General features: G+C 33.8%; 2 protein-coding genes across 2 annotated transcripts; both read left to right on the plus strand.

Annotated features, from left to right (window-relative positions):
- Nucleotides 1-1,454: 1,454 nt before the first annotated feature.
- Nucleotides 1,455-4,359, plus strand: LOC133329536 (possible lysine-specific histone demethylase 1). Its single transcript, XM_061538011.1, has 2 exons — nt 1,455-3,145; nt 3,212-4,359. The coding sequence occupies exons 1-2, from the start codon at nt 1,455-1,457 to the stop codon at nt 4,350-4,352; spliced, it is 2,832 nt and encodes a 943-aa protein (XP_061393995.1). The 3' UTR covers nt 4,353-4,359.
- A 2,795-nt stretch (nt 4,360-7,154) lies between these two features.
- On the plus strand, nt 7,155-10,964 carry LOC133329523 (vesicle transport protein SFT2A). Its single transcript, XM_061537998.1, has 4 exons — nt 7,155-7,249; nt 10,392-10,561; nt 10,632-10,749; nt 10,823-10,964. The coding sequence occupies exons 1-4, from the start codon at nt 7,178-7,180 to the stop codon at nt 10,952-10,954; spliced, it is 492 nt and encodes a 163-aa protein (XP_061393982.1). The 5' UTR covers nt 7,155-7,177; the 3' UTR covers nt 10,955-10,964.
- Nucleotides 10,965-14,101: the final 3,137 nt, after the last annotated feature.

Consider the following 14,101-nt stretch of genomic DNA (forward strand, 5'->3'; position numbering starts at 1 on the left):
CAAAATAATTGCCTATCTTGGTAATATTTACAGGGTATTTATGGGAAGTTGCCAATCTCCTACTAGGCGCTTTTTTTCGGGGGTGGTGGATGGGAAGTGGGTTTCTACGATGTGCAGAGTGGAGCTGACCTATGTCAAACCATGGTACAATAATACAAGGTAGGGCAGCTTGAGTTGAATAACAATAAAGCAACTATGTAGGTGGTGGCTTGTTCTGTCAAATATTTTTTTTACATTTTTTCAACACATAACTAAAAACGCGAACAATTATGATTTCTTTCCAAAATCCAGTAGGGAATACCATGAAATATTCATTTCATCCATAACAAAGTAATTACTTCCAGACGGATGCATTAAAAACATAATTTTCATTTCAATTAAATTTTAATATAATTCAATTTATTTGACATAGTATTCAAAACAATACACACATACATAAAATATGTACTTTGATTTGATGAAACAAATCTAGTCAAACCTAGTCAAGACTGGGCGACTTACAGGTCTGGGTGGGGATACCGACAATAAGTTTCAAAGACAGACTGCGACTGAACCGATGTCCGACGATGGGGAATCTATCGAGACCCCAGCAACGGACACAACACAAAAAATGAATGGAATTTCAGGGTTTCTTTTCAAAATCGAGTTGGGAAAATGATTTAGATATTGATTCATCCACAAATCATAAATTTCTTTTTAACAATGTTGTAAAATTAATTTTTAAACAAATGGATCTTAGACTATATATTTTTTTGAATGATACGCCTGCCCGAAGAGTTATAGAACTGACAGTTAAAAATTGTAGTGTGTACTTTCCCAAGATCTATTAATGGTCTACCTTGATGACCTTTTTTATAGGCCTTGTACTCCCATTTACCCATGATGCAATAATAAGGTGATGTATCAAGACAAAAACCTTTGGTTTTGTTTCGACCATCTGCCAAATTTGTCCTTATAATATTTCACATGGTTGCCAACATTGCACATTGAATTCAAGTAGAAATTACGCACTTTGACATCAGATGCGCTAAATGGACTACCTATTTATTGTACTATGCATTTACCTTATTATTGCTTATTGCTTGAAATATGGAAAGTTTCTCCCCAGTTCCTTTTAGTGAATAACAAATCAATTGAACCAGCCGTTCATCCATAGCCGCATTTATTGAATAACAATTAGCGTTGAACTGTAGTATTGACTTAAACTAAATGCAACTAGTTCTTAATTCTCATATTTGTTCATTAAAGTGAATTGTTGTTTTGAACTCTTAAAAAACAAAACAATTGCAAAGGACTGTTGTGTGCCAATGTCTCCTTAAGGATTGCTCCAAATCAAGTCCTTTTTTTTGCTCCTGATATGGAAAATACGACTCTTTTATCATAAATTAAAAAAAACTAACCTGCATTTATTCGAAAGAAAGACACTAAATCAATAATTAGAAAGAATAAAGAAAATGTCCAACAGTAATACTGACACTGGTGACACCGTTTTGTCACAGGATACGAATTTAACACCCATTACGACGACATTAACATCTAATGAACGTGGCAAACTCTTAACAAATATTGAACCCATCGAAGTGGTCACATTGATAAGTGATGATTCGGATACGGAGCCATCGCCAAAACGAAAACCTGCAGTGTCAAATGTTACAACGTGTAGCGGCGGTGGAGGAGGTATCACAAGCGTCACCCATGTTGGCGGCGGTAGCGCTCCTAGTAGTGTCAAAAAATATACCACTGAGGGGGCTGCGGGTGAAGATTCCAATGATGGCCATCATGATGAACGACGCACAAGTCGCCGCATCAAACCCCGTGTAGATTATACAAATAAAACAAGTACTACCACCACCACAAATGCAGATGAAAAACCAGCTACACCATCCGGAGCTGCGGCCGGAGCGGCGGGACATCATCATCATTCGTCCAACGCAAGTGTTCACAGTAATTCCGAAAAGAAATCCGATTCTCGTTCCAGAAAATCTGAATCCCTTAAAAGTCCCTATGCCAAAGAGATTACCGATCCCCGGGAAGCGGCCGCCGCCGCTGCTGAGGCATACAAGGAGATATTGACCGGCTTGGAGGGTGCAGCATTTCAGTCAAGGCTACCCTTTGATAAAATGACCTCAAATGAGGCAGCCTGCTTTCCAGATATCACCAAGACGGGTTTGGTGGCCCAACGTGTGTTCCTTAATATAAGAAATCGTCTGCTGCAAATGTGGATCGAAAATCCAAAACAACAACTGATATTGGAAAATGCCCTCAAGGACATGGAACCACCGTTTGATAGTGATCCGAATTTAGTTAAACGTATCCATTCCTTTCTCGAACGTCATGGTTTTATAAACTTCGGCATTTTTAAACGTCTCCGCCCCATACCCAGCAAAAAGCTGGGCAAGGTCATTGTTATTGGGGCGGGTATTTCGGGCTTGGCTGCCGCTCAACAGTTACAACAATTTGGCATGGATGTAATTGTCTTGGAGGCCAGGGATCGTGTGGGAGGTCGTATTGCCACATTTCGCAAAAATAACTACATTGCCGATTTGGGCGCCATGGTTGTGACCGGTGTCTGGGGTAATCCCATGACAATACTTAGCAAACAAATTGGCATGGAAATGATACCAATACGACAGGCATGTCCCCTATATGGGGCTGGTGGTAAACCTGTACCCAAACACAAGGATGATATGGTGGAGCGGGAGTTCAATCGTCTATTGGAATCGGCCAGTTATCTATCCCACCAATTGGACTTCAATTATGCCGGTAATAATCCGGTGTCTTTGGGTCAAGCTTTGGAATGGATTATAAAGCTGCAAGAAAAATCGGTCAAGGAGAAACAGGTGCAGTATCTGAGTCAGCTGTGTGAGGCCCAAAAGGCCATAATTGACAATCAAACGAAAACTTCGAGAATTTTGACAAGGATACGTCAATTGAAGAGTCAGCATGCCAAGTTGTTGCGTACACGGCCGCCACGTGTGGAGGGTGAGAGCGGTGGCAGCAGCAGCAGTGCATATGCCGAACATGAGTTCGAAATACGTTCCACCCACTATGAATGGACGAAGGCATGCAAACAATACGACGAACTTCTAAAGGAGGAGGAAGTGTTGCAGAATAAACTCAAGGAATTGGAAACGAACCCACCAAGGTAAGTGCATACGAAAAATCGAAGGAAATTGGAGAAATAATCGTTTTTCTTTCTATCTCCGCCCAGCGATGTTTACCTCTCATCCAAAGATCGCCAAATACTCGACTGGCATTTTGCCAATTTGGAATTTGCCAATGCCACCCCACTGTGCAATCTTTCGCTCAAGCACTGGGATCAAGATGATGATTTCGAATTTATTGGCAATCACACCACTGTGCGCAATGGTTATTCTTGTGTTCCCATCGCCTTGACCGAGGGCTTGGATATTCGCGTCAATACTGCCGTTAAAACCATTAAATATTTCCCAACCGGTGTTGAGATTGTGGCGGAGAATTTAAAAACCAACAATTCATCGGTTACTTATAAGGCTGATTTGGTTTTGTGTACCCTAACATTAGGGGTGCTGAAAATTGCCACCGCCAAGGTTCAGTCACAACAGGCGAATACTGTGAAATTTGAACCTGCGCTACCGGATTGGAAACAACAGGCCATACAACGTTTGGGTTTCGGTAATCTCAATAAAGTGGTGCTGTGTTTCGATCGCATTTTTTGGGATCCAAATACAAATTTGTTTGGTCATGTGGGCAGCACCACGGCCAGTCGTGGTGAATTGTTTCTATTTTGGAGTATATCCTCATCGCCAGTACTACTAGCCTTGGTGGCCGGACGTTCCGCGGCCATAATGGAAAATGTCTCCGACGATGTGATTGTGGGCCGCTGCATTGCCGTACTCAAGGGAATATTTGGTAATGGTTCGGTGCCGCAGCCCAAGGAAACAGTTGTGACACGCTGGCGTGCCGATCCCTGGGCTCGGGGTTCATATAGCTTCGTATCGGTCGGTTCATCGGGCAGTGATTATGATCTATTGGCCGCCCCTGTTATACCACCCAACGTAAATAATCCCAAACCCAATCAGGAATTGGATGAGTTGCCACGGCTCTTTTTTGCCGGTGAACATACAATACGCAATTATCCCGCCACGGTGCATGGTGCTTTTTTGAGCGGTCTACGTGAAGCCGGACGTATTGCTGACTATTATTTGGGATATCCAGAGGGTACACCACCCGACATTGGCTATTCGGTGGTGGAGGCGGCAAATACCGCTTCCGTGGGTGACACCGTGGATTTAGTGGATATAGCCCATTCGACGGACTCGTCATCAAAGACCTCAGATGATAAGTCAAATCCTGCCGATATAAATGAGTGAAATATAGTTTCACATTTATTTTCTTCTTCTAGTAGTAGTAGTCGTCGTAGTAGTTGTAATAGTAGTTTTGAAATTGAAATATCCTAGTCCATGATTTTGGAATTGCCTGTGAGAGAGGGACAATTGAGCGTTGTATGGCCTCCTCCTCATCTACAAAATGGGAATTGTGGCAAGAACATTTTCTAACACCTGATTAACATTGGGCAAATTTCCATGGCCTCACTACAGAAGTTCGAAGCTGGAGAGATGAAAAGAAACGCCTAATGTAAATGAGGACCAAAAATATAAATCAGGACCCAAGGCCTATTAATAAGGTCACCCTGGGAGACCAGCTGTATATCAGCTGCTTCTTAAGTTAGCTGTCAACATCTATTATTGTGAATTGAAGTGTGTTATGAAAACGTAAACAACATCGAAATTTTTGATATAAAACTTTAGAAAAAACAGCTGATTTTGGCTTTTGGGGCCTTGATCAGGAAAATCTCTTAATAAGATCACCCAGCAAACAAAAATCAGGTTTTTTTCTCATGTCTGATGTCAAAAATTTTACAATAAATTCACAATAATTGATTTTGACAAGCAGCTAATATCCAGCTGGTCTCCTTGGATAACTTTATTAATAGGCCTTATCAGGACTTATTTTGAGTTTTTTTATTTCATTTCAATTAAGGGTTTTTTTGTTGACTTTGTTATTAGATAGTTTTCTTTTTAGCATTTTACATCTTCCCATATGCTCGAAATATTTAGTACTTCATTATATTATTTTAGTTATAATTTCTTTTTCACCATCTCTATAGCCTCATGTAAATATTGATATATAAAAAAAATCTGGATAATTTTACCATCTGCAACGAAACCAGGTTTCGATCATTTGCGTATTGTGTGAATAGACAAAACTAAGGGTGTCAGGAGAGATTTTTTTTTTACATTTTGTATTACTTCCTGTCTCTGTCTAATCGTCACATTTGCTTTCCTAGGAAGGTATCATATGAATTAATTAATATACAAACATACATATATATTTTTAAAATACAGAAAATAAAAAAACAATGTAATTAAAAAAAATATATACAACCTTTGCTTATTATTTGTCGGAATTTTGCAGCCCAATATTCTTCAAAAATCTCTGCATTGATAAATTGGTCACATACTAAATTTTATAGGTTAAATGTGAGTATTTTCAAAGTCGATCAAAATCTTCAATAATAAGTCATTTTTGGGGATTGGTATCAAAAGAGAACATATTCTACAGCAAATTTTACTAGAGGTCACCAAGCAAAAGAAATCGGAATTTGTAGTAGATAACCATAAAAGAGTCACAATTAATTTGGGTACATATAATTTTCTAGGTTAATTGCAAGCAATTTTGTAATCGATCCAAATATTCCAGAATATGTCATTTTAGAGGGCAGGTGTCGAAGGAGAAAATATTCTACAGCAAATTTCATTAGAGGTTACCGAGCAAAAGAAATCGTAATTTGTAGTAGATAACCATAAAAAAGTAAAAATCAAAATTGAGAACATATAATTTTTAGGTTATTTGAAAGAATTTTTGAAATCGAACAAAATATTCAAGAATATGTCATTTTAGGGGGCTGATGTCAAAGGAGAACATATTCTACAGCAAATTTCACTAGAGGTCACCGACCAGAAGAAATCCGTAGTTGTAATAGATCATCATAAAAAATTCAAAATCCCAAATTAGGTCCATATACTTTTTTAGATTAAATGGAAGAATTTTACAATTCAATGAAAATTTTTAAGATTATGTCATTTTAGGGGGTTGATGACAAAGGAGAACACATTCCAAAGCAAATTTCACAAGAGGTCGCCGACCAGAAGAAATCGGAGTTTGTAGTAGATAACCATAAAAAGTCACAATCAATTTAGGTACATATAATTTTCTAGGTTAATTGCAAGCTGTTTTGAAATCGATCAAAATATTTATTCTACAGCAAATTTCACAAAGATCACCGAATCCGTATTTATAATAGATCATCATAAATATTCAAAATTAAAATTGGATTCATACACTTTTTTGGTTAATTGGAAGAATTTTCGAAATCTATCAAAATTTTCAAGAAATTGTAATTTTAGAGATTTGGGAGTTACAAATATTGTTTTAAAAAATGTCTTTAGAGCGAATAATATTCTTTAAAAATCCCTGCCTTGAGAGCTGTTAATATTTTTTTTTTACAAATTATAAAGTCAAACGGTAATAACAGATGACTCCACCCGAGTTGTCAAAATCCATTCAATTTAAAATTAATCGTATGAAAACGTAAACAAAAAATATCAAGGTCTGTTAATATTAATAAGGCCACCCAGCTAGCGACGGTCAGCTGTTTTTCTCAAGTCTAATGTCGAAAATTTCGGACTTTGTTAATGTTTTCATAATGGCTGTCAATTCACAATAACGGATTTAGACAGCAAACTTAAGAGTCAGCTGATCTCTCTGTATGGCATATTAATATACCTTAGTGGGGGATTTTCAACCAAAAAGGCTTCTATACAACCTATTTAATGGACCTAGGTTGACACAGCCCATATTTGGAGGTTAATTAAAAGCTTCACAGTTTCCCCACGATGCCTGTCAGTCCATTTGATATACTTTACTTACAATCAATTGGATGTGTTGTCCAGCCATTTAACTTTCTGCACACATAACGATAAACAAAATTATCGATCTACTGATCTCTTCTTTATGTTATCGTGTTTTTGTGCTCCCTAGAATTCAGTAATTTTTTATTTTCATGTTTTTTTCTTTTAGTTTTGTAAAATAATTTTTGTTTGTTGCCTTAAAAACAAAACCAATTGCAAACGTCATGGACAAGTTACGCAAAGTTTTGAGCGGTAATGATAGTACTCCCGAAGAGGAGGGAAGCATAATTACACAGGTAAGAAAACCATTACAAAATGATGAAACATGGAATAAATGTAACCATTTTAGGGGAGTAGACTCGCCAAATATTTCTAATAAGAACAATAGGCTTTGGAATTCATGTATATGGCTTCAGTGGTTTACCTGTTGCTGGGCAAAAGATTCATTATGAAAATGATGACCTGTCTTAAGACCGGTGGTTAAAAATAACTAGTGTGGTTATTACTACTCTCATCATTTGTTCTATTCACACTCAGATATTTTAGTCACAAGCTTGACCATTTGGGATAAAGATTTGCAGTGAAAAATTCTTTAGGAATGTATTTTAGAATATTGCATTTTAATGCGCAACTATGTGGTATATAAGTTAATAAAGATTAAATTGTGTGGCCAAGGGGTGAAAGACCCCATACAATAAATAAATAACAATAGCAAATTTTATGATAAGCCAAATTGAAAAAGAAACCCTGAAACATATGCGGTTCATGTATACCCATTCTAAACTGGGAATAGAAAGAAAACTTCGATTTTTAGAAGCTTAACATACAGATTAAAATAAATAAGCATTGTTGAAGCATTTCCGAATTAGATCAAAATCTTAAGGAATATGTTATTTTAGGGAGCTTGGGTTAAAGGAGAATATATTCTACAGCAAATTTTACTAGAGGTCACCGAACAAAAGAAATCTGTATATATAATAGATATCTATAAAAGTTACAATCATATTGGTCACGTACAATTTTATAGGTTAAATGCAGGTATTCTTGAAATCGATCAGAATCTTCAAGAATAAGTTTTTTTTTTGCAAATGGTGCAAAAAAAGAATATATTCTACATCAAATTTTACTAGAGGTCACCGACCAAAATAAGTTGGTATTTATATGTCCATAAAAAATTCCCAATCAAATTTTGCTACAAATAATGTTTACGTTAATTTAAAAAATTATCAAATTTGATTAAAATATTCAAGAATATCTAATTTAAGGGGCTTGGTGTCAAAGTAGAACATATTCTACAGCAAATTTCACTCGAGGTCACTGAACAAAAGAAATCGGTATTTATAATAGATAAAGTAAAAAATCAAAATTGAGTACATATAATTTTTAGGTTATTTGCAAGTATTTTTGAAATCGAACAAAATCTTCAAGAATATGTCATTTTAGGGGGCTGGTGTCAAAGGAGAATATATTCTACAGCAAATTTCACTAGAGGTCACCGAGCAAAAGAAATCGGAATGTGTAGTAGATCATCATAAAAAATTCACAAATTATTTGGTTACATATAAATTGTCTAGGTTAATTGCAAGCTATTTTGAAATCGTTGTTAGGTTAGGGATGTACGGCTGTTTTAACAGCCGTCCACTCGGAAACTATGTCCATTGTGATCATCCTTTATGTATAGGTATACCTATAAAGAGAAGAAGAAAAAATAGTGGAAGAGTAGAGAGAGAAATAGTGAGAAAGAGGAAGCGAAAGAGACATTATTTTAGCCAAGTCAATTTTTTGACAAAGCCTAGAATTTGGTTAGGGTCTATTTTGGAGAATCAATTTCATATTATCAATTTCATAGCATCCAAACTGTTTATGTCTTCTGCTGATCAGCGATGGACATTTGCAGAGGATATATCTCACATAGACGACAGTAATCCTCTCCACTGGAGTCCCACTTAGAAGTGAGAGATCTAACTTTGCAGTGACCAGTAATGATCCCCACAACGATTTTGATCTCCCTCTTGCTGTGATCCAGCAGCGAAGACGTTCTTTTACAGCAGCGAAGCTATTGGGGGTTTCACAGATCTCTCAATCAGAAGTTAATTGCAAGCTATCGGCTATTTCATTCCCTTCAATATCATTATGTCCTGGAACCCAGGACAATCGAGGTTACTGGACAAAAGAGTTCGGAATTTATAGTAAAAAACTATAAAAAAGTTGAAATCAAAATTGAGTACATATAATTTTTAGGTTATTTGCAAGCATTTTTGAAATCGAATCGAAATCTTCAAGAATGTGTCATTTTAGGGGGCTGGTATCAAAGGAGAATATATTCTACAGCAAATTTCAATAAAGGTCATCGACCAAAAGATATCGGTAAAAGAAATCGGTAGTTGTAATAGATAACCATAAAAAAGTCACAATCCATTTGGGTATATATAATTTTCTAGGTTAATTACAAGCTATTTAGAAATCGATCAAAATCTTGAAGAATATGACATTTTAGGTAGCTGGTGTCAAATGAGAACATATTCTACATTAAATTTCACTGGGGGTCACTGAAGAAAAGAAAGCGGAATTTGGAGTAGATAACCATAAAAAAGTCACAAACAATTTGGGTATATATAATTTTTTAGGTTAATTACAAGCTATTTTGAAATCGATCAAAATCTTGAAAAATATCACATTTTAGATAGCTGGTGTCAAAGGAGAACATATTCTAAAGGGAATTTCACTCGAGGTCACTGAACAAAATAAATCGGAATAACCATAATAGATAACCAAAAAAAAGTCAAAATCAAATTTGGGTACATATAATTTTTTGGGTTAATTGCAAGCATTTTCGAATTCAATAAAAATCTTTAAGAATATTCCGTTTTAGGGTGTTGGGATCAAAGGAGATTATATTCTACAGCAAATTTCACTAGAGGTCACCGACCAGAAGAAATCGGTATTTTTAATAGATCATCATAAAGAAGTCAAAATCAAATTGAGTACATATAATTTTTAGGTTAATTGCAAGAATTTTCGAATTCGATCAACATTTTCAAGAAAATGTAATTTTAGAGAGTTGATATCAAAGAAAACTATATCCTACATCAAATTTCAATAGAGGTCACCGAACAAAAGCAATCGATAATTATGATAGATAACATTAAAAAAGCCACAAAAAATTTGGCCAATAAATTTTTTAGGTTAATTTGAATAATTTTCGAATTAGATCAAAATTTTCAAGAAAATGCCATTGTAGAGGATTGGGGTCAATGGAGAACACATTCTACATCAAATTTCACTAGAGGTCACGGAGCAAAGGAAATCGATAATTTAATAGATATCCATAAAAATCACAATGATATTTGGTTACAATTTTTTTTTATGTTACGTATTTTTAGGTTATTTTCAAGCAGTTTTGAAATCGTTTTTATTTTTATTTTTTTAATTTTTCAGATAAATGACATGTCAACATTAAGCTGGTCCACACGTATCAGAGGTTTCATAATCTGCTTTGTTTTGGGTATTGTATTATCTATACTTGGTTCGGTAATGTTATTCCTGCACTTGGGCATTGTAACATTTGCTGTGTTTTACACCCTGGGTAATATTATATCAATGGCAAGGTATGTTCGTTGAAAATCTAAACCACAACTTAATTAATGTAACATTCTATTCGTATTTGTTTTTTTACAGCACATGCTTTTTAATGGGCCCATTCAAACAAATCAAGAAAATGTTTTCTGATACACGCCTCATTGCCACATGTATTGTGATATTTTCCATAATAATGACCCTAATTGCATCTATTGTGGTATGATTTAGAGTTCCCTTTGTTAATTTTTCTTTTTTTTTTAATTTTTTTTGTTTAATTTTATTTTTTCTAGTTACATAAAGCTGGTTTAACATTGATATTTATTATCATACAATCACTAGCCATGACATGGTATTCATTATCATACATTCCCTATGCTAGAGATGCTGTAAAGAAAACCTTATCCGCTGTTTTGGATGTTTAATAAGTTTGGAACTTTTTTCTTTTAGATTTAGTCTATATATTACTTAACTCTACTCTAATCCATTTTTTTTGTTTATTTCTTTTCTCCCCCGTTTTGTTTTTTATTTATTATTAAATTTTGATCAAACTACTAACACACTCTCCAATATTGTATTATACCTTATATAATAGTATTAATGTGAATAATGCCCGTTATTTATATTTAACGGAAACATGCATATGTCAATTATTTTCAATATTAAGATATTATGTATCACAACTTTTTGTTGTTGTTTATAAGTCAATACAATTTTTGACGAAATAATGGAAATTAGTTCTCTCTTTATTAATAATAACAATTAAATTCGTAACTAATAAGCTTTATAAAAAGTTTTTGTAAAATAAAAAAATATATTTTTCAAATAAACTATATTTTTTATACACACAGCTATAAATTGGGTATTTTTACGTAGCTGGAGTCAAAGGAAAATATACTCTACGGTGAATTTCACTAAGGGTCACCGACCACAAGAAATCTGTAATTGCTATAAACATATATACAAATATCCGTAACAAATTGAGTGCATAACATTTTAGGTTAAAATCAAACTTTTTTTCAAATTGACCAAACTCTCCTAGAATAAGGCATTTCAGGGAGCTGGTGTCAATGGATAATTTATGCTACGGTGAATTTCACTAGAGGTCTCCGACCAAAAGAAATCTGTATCTGACATAAATATCTATAAAAATTGCAGTAACAAATTGGATATAAAAGTTTTAGGTTAAAATCGAACATTTTTTAATTTGTGCAAAATCTCCAAGAATAGAGCATTTTAGTGAGGTGGTGGCAGGGAGAATATATTATACGGTAAATTTCACTAGAGGTCTCCTTACAAATTAAATCGGTATCTTGCATAGACATTTATAAAAAAAAAAAACAGTAACAAAAATTTAGTTTAAATTCGTACATTTTCCAATTTGGCTGATCTCTCAAAGAATATGGCATTTTATGAAGCTGGTGTCAATGGAGAATATAGTCTACGCTAAATTTCACTAGATGTCCCCAACCAAAAGAAATTTGTATCTGACATAGATATCTATAATAACAGCAATAACAAATTGGATATAAAAAATTAGGTTAAATTCGAACAAATTTCCAATTTGGTGGAAATCTCAAAGAATATGGCATTTTAGGGAGCTGGTGTCAATGGAGAATATAATCTACGCTAAATTTCACTAGAGGTCTCCGACGAAATGAAGTTTGTATCTGACATAAATATCTATAAAAATAGCATTAACAAATTGGGTACGTAAAATGTTACGTTAAAATCGAACAAATTTCCAATTTTGCCCAAATCTCAAAGAATACGGCAAATAAGGGAGCTGGTATCAATGGAGAATATATTCTACAGTCAATTTCACTAGAGGTATCTTAACAAATTAAATGGGAATCTTGCATAGACATCTATAAAAATAGCAGTAACAAATTGGATTAAAAAAATAATTTAAATTCGTACATTTTCCAATTTGTCTGAAATCTCAAAGAATACGGCATTTTAGGGAGCTGTTGTAAAGGAGAATATATTCTACGATAAATTTCACTATAGGTCACTGAGCAAAGGAAATATGGAATTGCCATAGATATCTGTAAGAAATTGGATATAAAAAATTTAGGTTAAATTCGAACACATTTCCAATTTGGCCAAAATTTCCAAGAATTCTGCATTTTAGGGTGTTGGTGGCAAAGGAAAATATATTCTACGATAAGTTTCACTAGAGGTCCCCAACCAAAAGAAATCTGTATCTGACATAGATATCTATAAAAATAGCAGTAACAAATTGGGTACAAGCAAATTCACTTTAAAATTGAACTTTTTTCAATTTAGGCCAAAATCTCCTAGAATACGACATTTTAGAGACCCATTGTCAAAGAAATATTTAATTTACGCTAAATTTCACTAGAGGTTTCCTAAGAAAGGAAATCTGTAATTGCCATAGATATCTATAAAAATATCTGTAACAAATTGAATAAAAAAAATTTAGGTTAAATTCGAACAAATTTCCTATTTGTTTAAAATCTCCAAGAATGCGGCATTTGAGGAAGCTGTTGGTAAAGGAGAATATATTCTACGATAAATTTCACTAAAGGTCACCGAGCAAATGAAATTTGTATCTGACATAGACATCTATAAAAATAGCAGCAACAAATGGGATACATAAAATTTTAGGTTAAAATAGAACATTTGTCAATTTGGCCAAATTCTCAAAGAATACGTCATTTTAGAGAGCTGTTGGTAAAGGAGAATATATTCTACGATAAATTTCACTAGAGGTCTCCGACCAAAAGAAATCTGTAATTGCCATAGATATCTCTAAAAATAGCTGTAACAAATTGGCTTTTTATGTTTTTTATTTCTTAAATCAAAAACACATTTATTTTTCAATATTTAATTCCTTTTTCTGGCATTTTATTTATATATAAGAATATTAACAAAATAAAGAGAAAAAAATACATACATAATTTTTTTTTCATTAAAAATATATAGCCAACAGTTCATTCTTTTTTTATTGTTTCTTTGTTCTCTAAGTAGTATAAATTTACTTACAAAAGAAAAGAATTAACTTAGCCTTAACAAAATGGTATAAGTTTGTTTGTTTCTTATAAATATTTTTATTTAAATTTATTTGTTTTTAAAGAGCTTTTGTTTGGTTTTATTTTATTTAGGAGGCCGTTTTAGATGGTTTCATAATATATGAAAACATTTCAAGTTAGATGCCCCCGCCTGACTGCCTAGAATTGTAAAGGCAAATTTTGTATTATTATTACTTAAGTTTAAATGTGAACAGAAACAAAAAAAGAAACGTAATATTAACTAAGTAATTTAAAACGCATAAGAGAACAACATGATTTTCATCATAAGGAGGCAGGAGAAGAAGAGGAGAAAAAAACTTAAGCTAAATAAAAATTATATTTAAGTTATGTGTATATATGTTTGTTGGTTGGTTTTTTTAATTACAACAAATTGCGTTTTTTTTGTTTTGTTTAATATCAAAAGAAATGTGTATATATTTTTTAACGGTAGTTTGATTTTTTTTTGTAATTCGAAGATAGTTAATGGCTTTGCTGATGAAAGTTGATGTTGTATATATAAATATGTTTGGTGGTTGT

The sequence above is a fragment of the Musca vetustissima genome, unplaced genomic scaffold, assembly GCF_032173495.1.
Source record: "Musca vetustissima isolate MV318-11 ecotype Yass unplaced genomic scaffold, APGP_CSIRO_Mvet_v1 utg1268, whole genome shotgun sequence".
Taxonomy (NCBI): domain Eukaryota; kingdom Metazoa; phylum Arthropoda; class Insecta; order Diptera; family Muscidae; genus Musca; species Musca vetustissima.